Source organism: Centruroides sculpturatus, unplaced genomic scaffold, assembly GCF_000671375.1.
Source record: "Centruroides sculpturatus isolate CEXI.00-Female unplaced genomic scaffold, Cexi_2.0 scaffold844, whole genome shotgun sequence".
NCBI classification, from domain to species: Eukaryota; Metazoa; Arthropoda; class Arachnida; order Scorpiones; family Buthidae; genus Centruroides; species Centruroides sculpturatus.
In genome coordinates, this window is record NW_019385027.1 from 306568 (window position 1) to 317113 (window position 10546).

Genomic DNA, 10546 nt, shown 5'->3' on the forward strand with positions numbered 1-10546 from the left:
AATAAATAAATTTATTAATTATATTTATTAATTATATTATTATATAATAAATAAATTTATTTATTTATTTATTATTTAATTAATTTTAATTAATTACGAAATTTTAATTAATAATATTATTATTCATAAAAAAAATCTAATAATGAGTTGCATAACTTACATGGCTTTTATGAGATTTTATTTTAAAACTAACATTTGTATTACTAATCAAAATAAATAATTAAATTGTATGAGATTTTGTTATAAAATCTTTATATATTTTCATTTATTATAAAATAGGAAAAGACTTAATTTTGAGGGTAGAGATGATTTTTATAAAACACTATAAATACTAACAAGTAAAATCTTCATTAAGTCTGACCCGTCACAAGATATCATATGACCATCCTCTATTTCTCCATCCCCTTGACCTTTCACAACCAAAATTTAATAGCATCAATGTCCTTTATATGCAAGCTATTGTGCCAAATTTTGTTTCTTTATATTCACCCCTTGTTGAGATATTAAGCAAAATAGATGCCAACATACACAACTTTTTTGCCCTTTTTTTTTTTTTACTTTTTTGGGTTCAGGGGTCTCAAAATGTGAAAATTTGCAAAAATCTCCGAGAGTCAAATTTAACATGATTCCATTACTTCCCTTGTTATTTATACAGTAATACCTCAACTTACGCTACCCCGACTTACGCAAACCCGAAGTTACGCGATTTTCAAATCTCGTCGATTCGTCTTTGGTTTAAGCGCCACGCAACTCTTGATTACTCACTCCCCCCACACTATTGTTTGGCTTACATGTTCAGACGTGTCCCGTGGAATCGACACATAGCTACAATTTATTTTGTGTTATTTATTTCTGTGTTTGTTATAGCTACGGAGACTTGAGAAACATTAAGTGGTGATTTCTTGTAACCATGAACGAATCAAAAGACGAGATAAGATTAACGAGAACATTTATTAGCTTACATACATCCGACTTGGATTTTACATAAATTGCGAAATTATACCCCGACTTACGCGGTTATCGCTCAGTCCCACCTATCACGTAAGTTCAGGGTATTACTGTACATAACAGTTGTGAAAGTAATATGTAAATTATATTCTTATAACAGAGTTATGAAAAGATCATGTGAAAACCTGGATTTAGTGAACTTTTTTCTATAAACTTTCACATTTGTTTTATAAAAGAAAAGAAAAAAAACATTTAAACTCATGCGAAAGAATTTTCTACACTTAATAAAAAACTGGAAGGATATGATTATATCTTTCTCCAGATTCACTTCCTTTCAAAGGTGACACATTTTCCTAAAGTGTCACCTGAAACCAACAATCGGGAATGTAATAACTAATAGCCATCGTGATTTCCATGTCTGTTAAGACAGTGGTGTCAGTCCTGATGTGGCATCAAAAAGATGCCAACCCTTGCCGATTCTGCAGTCACAATCATTTTTGGCACTACAAAATGATTTTTTGAAATGATTATGGACTAAGAAAGTTTTAGAAGAATGAACATACAGTAAGAGGAATAAATTAGAAAAATTATGCAGAATTGTTTGGACTGAGTTAATAAGGAGAGTTAATACCGGAAGATATGACATTAACTTAGTTTTGGCTTATGAAAATAAACAAATAAAAATTCACTTCTGTAATGTATTTAATAGATTTAGTAAAGAAACTTAAAGTGAAACTGTAGTTTGATTATATTTGGATATCAGGAAGAAAAAAAAATCCAGCAACAAGTTGCTTAACTTTTCTGGCAACATTTGGTGGCACCATCTGTTAAAAATATGTTTTATAATAAACTTTTTATAATTAAATGGCAAAAGGCTGAATTTTGAGAGTTGGGATGAATTTTATAAAAAATTATAAATGCTAATACAGTAGAATCTCGAAAACTCGTCCCTCGATAACTTAGCACTCCGGATAACTGGTCCACACCTTGGCAGGGCGAAAAAATCCTTAGTTAATTAATTTTCATTATAGACAGCTTTATAAAAGTATAAAAGCTCTCATAAAGTATTTTTCTGAGGTCTGTCTTATCAGGTAAATTACTGTACACAGTGTATTCATTAATTTTCATTTTCATGTAGTGGCTCTATGCCTTCATAAAGGACGTACTTTTCCTTTGTTTAAGGGTATTTGGGCAGTTTATTCTCTGTTATATTCTGTACAAGTAAATACTGTACAAGTACAAGTACAGTACAGTATTTTCTGAGGAAATACTCGTACTTATTTTTTTTAACCCCATTCCCGATAACTCAGCATTTTCACAAACTCGGCCACCCTTCGGTCCACATTAGGTCGAGTTTTCGAGGTTCTACTGTAATGAGTAAAATTTTCATTAAGTCTGACTCTACTGGAGATACACATGACCCCTTTATCTCCCCATCCCCTTGACTTTTAATCATCAAAATTTAATAGCATCAATTCTTCTAATAAACAAACCTCCCTGTAAAATAGTGCCCCCCACACAAACATCCACACATACAGAAAAACCCCCAAATTTTTTTTTTTTTGCATTTTGACATTTCAAGGTGTACCAAGTCCAAAAATGCAAAAATCTTGGAGGGATTATTTTTTGATCAATTGCCATACTTTCCTTCTGTTATATATAACAGCTGGGAAAGTAATAGTTAATAAGTACAACTATTTTTTTAATAATAACAAACAATATATACAAATGAGAGAATAACATTTATATTCTCATAAAATTATAAACTTTATCCAGATGTTATCTATTAACTGCTTAAATGACAAATATGAAAAACTAAACTGCTGAAACTGTAAAAAAAAATTATCAAAGCAGTTGTCATAAATTTAACTTTAATAAAATGAATAATTTTGAATACAACGCATGATAGCTGTTGAATGAGAAACATTCTTAAAATTTGACACAATTTTTGGCACATTGCAAAAGCAAAGAAAAGGTACCTATTTCTACACTTATACTCCTTTGAATATAATCCTTTAATACTTAAGACTTAAAGAATCAAAATAAAATGGCAACATAATTTTTCTTCTACAAAAATGTAACTTTACATAGATGAACAAAGCATCTTATTTATTTTCTCACAGATCAACAAATCATCAATATTGTTCAATATTCAGAACATTTTAAATTCCAAATTAAGTACACTTTTATTTAAAAAAAAATGAGATTATATAATCTTAAGTTACATATCCAAAAACCATTAAATATTTTTCTTCACAAATCCCAACATTCTTAAGAGTTTATGCTGACAGATTTAGTTAAATGTTAAATATTTCTATCTTTAAAGATAAAAACCAATATAATTGCATTTACAGTATTTCTAATCATTTAAATTATAACAAAATACTTTAAAATTTTTGCTTCCTCTGGCACTATTGCTAAATATCTATTGATAGAATAATAAGAATACATTAAAACTGAAAGTATTGTGTAATATCAAAAAACACTATCAATAATGAATTGACTTTCAAAGTATAATTAGAGCTAATTGGCCAACATATCAAAAATAACAATGAATTTGTATTATTTAACATTTATAATTTCATATAATTAGCATATAATAAAATGTGTTGTTTGATATGCCACAGCTTTAGAAATGTAATTGTTTATAAAAAAACAGAACATTTGAAAGGAAATTGCTATATATATAGCAATCTGTTCTGTTCTGTTTTTTTATAAACAATTTATTAGGAAAGACTCTAGAAGGGTTTGCTGTTTTATGTCTAATCTTATGTATATAAGATTATTAAAATGCTTCCTTCATTTTATTGTCAATCTCTTCATTGTTACATGACAACAATATTTTATGATTGCTATATATATATATAGCAATCATAAAATATTGTTGATATATATCTTATATATCAACAATATATAAAATATTATTGTATATAAGATTATTAAAAAGCATTTTAATAATCTTATATACATAAGATTAGACATAAAACAGCAAGACCTTCTAGAGTCTTTCCTAATAAATTAATAAAATATATTGATAAAAAGTAAACAGTAAATTGAATTCTTAGAGTATTGAAAATATGTATTTCTAATATTTCCACAAATTTCACTATTTCTTTCGTTTGAATTTATTTATCCCCATAAATATCCTACTAACAATTACTTTTACTTAAAAGAGTAAGTTACACATGGCTAATGAAGCAAAGCATAGTAAACGGAAAAAATAATGTATGTATGAAGTAATGTTATTCATACTTATTACTGATTCATACCTCTCATTCAATACTGACTCACATGTTTGGAAACATTCTTTGCTACACATTAATATCAAACTCTAATATTTTGATGAAATATACAATTTCTTTTTGATCCATGATTTCATTAGATATTTTGCTCATGTGAAATGATCAAAGACAGAACTATAGTTTTATGAAATATGAATAATAAAAAGTAGGCATTATTATTACATTTTATAAAACATTAAAAATACCAGCAGTAAATCTAAAATACTATAAAAATTTTAGAAAATTGCATAACTAGCTATAATCCCTACTTAGTCATTATATAATTTTTCATACATCAATTTGTAAATTCTCTCATACATAACTTTTTGAATGTAACTGATCAACATTACAAATTCAAACACTTTTTTAAACAAAGTAAACAGATATTTTTAAAATTATAAACATGAAAGAATAATATTATCCATGCATAAAGTAAAACAGAAATAAAGGTCAAAATACAAATAAAACTAAAGTGGGTAAGATAACAATAATAAAATAGAAAAAATCAAAAATAAAACAACAGTAAATAAAAATGTACAGATGATCACTTAATCAGCTATATGTTTTTATTTACTGTTATTTTATTTGTATATTTTTTCATTTTTGTTATGTTACCTTACTATGCTTTATTTATATTTTTATTTTGCTTTATGCATGAATAATATATTTTTTCACTTTATAATTTAAAAATATTTGTTAATTTGATTAAAAAAGTGAATTTGTAATGTTGCAGTTATATTCAAAAAGTTATGTATAAACAGTTGTTCTGTTTGAATTGTTAGAATATCAAATTAAGACAACATAGGAATATAGAATATAAAATTAAGAAATTCTTTTGTTCAGCATAAATTGCAAAGAACTGTATATTTTTGAAAAAACATCAATAAATAAATACAAGCAGATAATGAAAATATTTCTTAACTGTACAGCTACAGAGAGATGAAGTCATCAAAAATTTAATCATGATCAAACAAAAACTGCATAAATATATTATAATAAAATTCATCTGAAAAGAGAAAAATATTAGTGTAACAAAGATAATCTAAAAGTATTACAAATAAAATAAGTGGAATATTCAAAAGAGTTAGCTTCTGTCAAAACTCTTAACTAAAATTTTTTAAATCAAGAATATTTTAAAATAGCAACCGAAGTTCAATTGCATTATTCAATTAACCAAAAGGTAACCCAATGTAACTTTACACAACTGATATAATCTATGAACTCATATTCAATCACAAAATTTTTCATAATACATTAAATGACTTCAAAACAGGAACAAGTCTAATACAGACACAAACTATGCAAAAGCAAACTATGACTGCCATCCTCAAATGGTCCGAAGAGCAGGTGGCTTTGGCTTTTTAACTCTTTACACCCAATGGGCACTAAGAGGACCTCTTTTAGCAAGCCCACTATGGGTTCAACCAGACCCACAATGGGGCAGCGAGGGAGGGGAACAAATATCGCACTAGAATTTAGAATGGCATGCAAAATATTTTGCACAGTCATTATATTAAACAGATTTAAGAGATCCTGGAAGACATTATCATGTATTCCTTCAATGCCAAAAACCTTTGATCTTTATATCAAGGTATCTGATTTTTTTTTTGGAACTGCCGTCAGGCAGTTGATTTTCACCCCGTATATAATAAACCCTAAAGAAAATTTTAAAAAAACAAATAAAAAAGCAATGCTATAACACAAAACATAAAAAACATATATAGCAGAATATATATATATAAAAATATACATATAAATTATTTGCAAGTTCTTCCTGATAGAAAGCAACATGCTGTTTCTGCATTTATTTATTTATTTCTTTAAAGAACGAAAAATATCCAAAGTGGCCTATTTGTCTAGATTCATTTTCTCTTAAACAAGAAAAAAAAAAGGAAAACTTGCGTGTCAACATTGAACGAAAACGCCTATTAGTACCATTAAAACCACGTTATTTATTTTTCAATACTTGAACGAAGTGGATTATTACATTACAAGATTTATATCTAAATATATAATGCGTCATTTGTTATCAAAAACTAGCAAAACAAGTATAAAAAGGTTTTTATGCAATAAATAAAACTTGCATACATTGGTTAAAAATATAAGCCTTACCATACGAATACATTTGTTTAAATTTCCATTTCATTTTCATCATAAGGACACTTTTTTTCCTCAACACAAAATATATAAATCACAAAATACCCTCCCCCATCTCACTCAACACAAAAATAAAACAAACCGTCGATAAGACACCTGGCGATTAAAATCGAAATTTTTCGTTAACTTATTTAATCAATGATTATTATTATCATTATTCACATAAAAAAAAATGATCTAAAATTCCAAATTAGTTTTTTTAATTAAATTTTAGCGTTTTAAAATAAACAATTTTATTTAAATTGCGATAATTTATTTTATTTTATTTTTAATTTTGAAGGCACGTGCCATCTACGTTTCACGCTGAAGCTTCGAAAACTATTGAAATATAAAATTGGTACTTTTTATGAATGGTGCACAAGTTTAAAATTTTTTTATTATTATTGTATTTTTTAAAATTGATTAAATTAATTATTTGTAAATATATTCAAATTTATTTCAATTATTAATTAATAAATAAATGATTTAAAATTTATTTTCCTAATAATTCAATTATTATAATCATCTCCAAGTGAACTAGAAGACAATCCCGATGACGTAATTTTTTAATTAGTAATTTTTATTTTGTATAGATTTTAGAATGTGTTAAGTAATAATTGGTTAAATAACTTGAAATTAATTATACAAAACAAAATTAATCAAAAATTCTTGATCGATTTTACGTGATTAATGATTGGTTAATTTTGTAATACGTCACAATAAAGCTTAGTAGGGTTTTTACTATAAAATAACTAAATAGCTGGTATTAACTTCATCTACAACGAAGTTTACAGAATTGTTTTGAAATAGAAAACATTACCTATGTGTTTGAATAGAGGGAAGGCACTTTTTTAAATCAAAGTGGAATACGTCTGTCATGTGGTATCCTAAAAGAGAACGTACAGTACCCTTCTTTTAGATACCATATGAATATCACGGGCAGATTCGATGAGACAATGAAGAATTAAACTACTGTTGATAAATTATTAAATCCTAATTGGGTTCTGGATAGTGATAAATATATCCAGGACCGCGCCAAGCCTTAATTAATATTTGGTGAATATTTTATTGTTATAAAAATGGAATGATGCAATTACAGTATTAATTAATTAGACACATCTCCATGGAATACTTTTGATATATTAACCGGGGAGAATGCTTCAGACAATGAACGAGATGTCTTCTATTCCTGCTTCTATGCATCTGGAAACAGGACATCTTGTTCATTGTCAGATAAATCAGAGGGTTGTGATAGTGCATCGACATCCCCCGGTGACAGTGTCAGATTAACATCACTGACTAATATAAAAAGAAAAAAAAAGGAGGGTGACAGAAACTGCCAATGAACTGGAGACCAGCATATTAAATACTTTATCTGCCTTTTCAGCCATTTTTGGCAAACATCCAGCAGCAACAGAATCGCACAAGTGATGAGATTTTTGTGGATTCAGTTTTTGAAAATATTACTGAAATAATGAAGAAAATGAATGTAAATGAAAAAAAGAATTTGAAAATAGCCATTCTGGAATTTTTAGCGAAATATAATAAATATGAATATTCCAAGAACTGTCGTTTTGTTTGATTTGGTAAAACCACATTCATAAATATACGGTATTTCAATATAAAAATATATAAATTATTCACATCCTAATATATTATCATATGATAATTTTAGAAATTATTCAATATACGTCAGTTTTGTATAAACACAATCAAATAACTGAATTATTATTAATATCTATATTCAAATATATAATCTTACAGATTTTTAGTTTTAGTTTCAAAAAGTTTGCTTTTATTTTATAAAAGAAATCAATTTTTTAACTTTAAAAATAAAAATAAATTTACTTTAAATGCTTTTATAAATTATAACCGTAGATGAGTTTGGATTAAATCTAAAAGAAAATTTTTTTAAAAAACTATAGAAAGACCACTTAAAATTTTTTCAGAATTTAATAAAATGTAATAAAATATGCAACTTTAACAAAACAGTAATTATCATTTATTCAATATGTTCAATTCATAAAACATTTATATGTTGAGCAAAATATACTTTATAAAAAAAAACTTTCTCTTGTCATACATTTCCTCTGCTTTCATGCACAACTTATGCAGTAAATTGTATAATCCTGTTCAAAACCTACTCATCCATATATTATTTCAACAGAATACATTTACTATAAATGAATTTTTCTAGTACAGTGGAACCACGGTATACGACCTTAATCAGTTCCTATTTGGACTTATACCGAATAGGACGTATACCAAACCAACCTTTCCCATAAGAAGTAACGTAAAAATGAATAATACGTTCTCATGTAAAAAAATACCCTTTTGATATATTATATTAATTGGGTTGTAAAATAATTTAATTGTCTATTGTCTTTTTAGGTTTTATTTCATATTATAATTAATAAACTTATAAATAATTTATGTGTTAAAGAATAATGTATTTAATTATTTCTTAGTAAACCCTAGATTATCTGAAATCGCATTAAATGAGATGTCAAACATGTCTATGTGTCATTAAGTCATCAAAAATCGCTTTATGACTCATCGACTTCTTCTTTTTAACTCTTTCCGCCCTAAGAGGGCCTTCTTTTAGCAAGTTCATTATGGGTTCGGCCAGGCCCACAATTGGGCGGCCGGATGGTGAGAGACGGACCGGACATATCCGAATGGACCGCCCCCGAAAAATTCCTGGGGATTTTTCGATCCGTTCGGATTCGATCCCAGGTTCCTCCAGAGCGGTAGTCTGCCACCTTGATCGCTCGGCCATCCGGCCGTCTTCTTCGTAGGCTATTGGCAGGAGGAGGGAAAAGGAATAATACTGTAATACAATAATAATATACTTTGTTGAAGTGCCTAGTTTATTATCATAAACTGCGTTGTTCCCTACTTCTATGTTGTTTTTTTGAAAATTTATCTGTTCTATTTACTAAGTACAGGATTTAAACGGTACTGGGTTAACCGAAATGATATTTTTCCTATTCAACCCGCTATTCAATCCAGTCAACAGTGTACTATAACAAATAATATCGGGAGCTATTTTTAAAACATCATATTTAATTTAAAATTTTAAAAATTTAGAGTTATATATAAAAAATGTTTTCGACTCAATATTTATTATCGATAATTTTTATATAAATTATATAAACTCATAAATAAATAATTTTAAACATTACCTATTGTCCATTCTGCTGGAAATGCCTTTGATTCGTATTTATTCGGTAAAAATGATTTATCTCGTTTAGGCCACATTAAAACTATATAAATATTGAGATTATATAAATCAATAGAAATTTTCAAATTAACTTATCTTTACAATTAAGAAATAAAACACTGTTCCTTTTTATAACTGCTAAGTGGTTTTTCGATGTTACCGTTTTTATATTCACGTCACAGTAAATGATGATTCAAGTTTATTGAAAAATTGTTAATAATTATTTATTATAAAAATTTAGTGAATGACTCAATCAAATTATTCTGCATTTATTTTCAACAAACCAGTTATATTGTATTGTTTAATGAAAATATTATCATAAAAATAAGTTCCAATAAAATTTTTTAAAAATTTACTTAGAATCTTTTTTCAATGGCATTTATTTTATTTTAAAATATTGAATCAAATATACAATATAGTATCTTACATTAATACACTGAAATTTAACACTACTCAAACTTATTTATCGTTTTTAACTAAAAAATCCCATTCTTTCAGATAATTAAAAAAATAGGCTAGTGGCTGAGTGGATAAAATCACTGTACACAGTACACTAGTAATTTATTATGGGTTCTTCACTTAAATAGGGGCCAGCTTAAGGCTGGTATACACGGTAAGGAAATCCTCAAAGGATGTGCTTAACAGACGAAAAAAACTCGGATATAACTGGCTGGATCGAACATAGTAATTTACAAAACTTATTAAAATATCTCCCAACGTATAAAGAATTATTTTTATTTAAAAATGGATAGATAGAAAAAAAAATCACGGTTAATCCTCAAATTATTTCCTTACCGTGTATACCAGCCTGAAATATGGAATAAAATTGTCGCATGGTAGGTATAAAAGCTATCCTCTGTGTGTATGAATTCTCTATAATCCTTGATACTTTTGTCCAATTCGAGTGAAGTTTTGGTTATATATATATATATATATATATATACTCCTTTGAATATAA

At 27.1% G+C, this 10546-nt stretch overlaps 1 protein-coding gene across 5 annotated transcripts in view; it reads right to left on the reverse strand.

Annotated features, from left to right (window-relative positions):
- The window catches only part of LOC111633627 (gamma-aminobutyric acid receptor-associated protein-like 2), an 18357-nt gene that overhangs the window by 7274 nt on the left and 537 nt on the right, over nucleotides 1-10546 (reverse strand). The window contains exons 1-2 of one of the 5 annotated variants that reach the window (XM_023378233.1): nucleotides 10384-10497; nucleotides 9551-9631 (exon numbers count right to left, since the gene is read on the reverse strand). In XM_023378233.1, coding sequence (XP_023234001.1) covers nucleotides 9551-9631; nucleotides 10384-10423 — 121 coding nt within the window. In that variant the 5' untranslated portion in view covers nucleotides 10424-10497. Of the gene's footprint in view, nucleotides 1-6341; nucleotides 6481-9550; nucleotides 9721-9748; nucleotides 9870-10383; nucleotides 10498-10546 lie in introns of those variants that run through there. The other 4 variants (XM_023378236.1, XM_023378234.1, XM_023378235.1 and 1 more) reach the window with 4 other exon arrangements.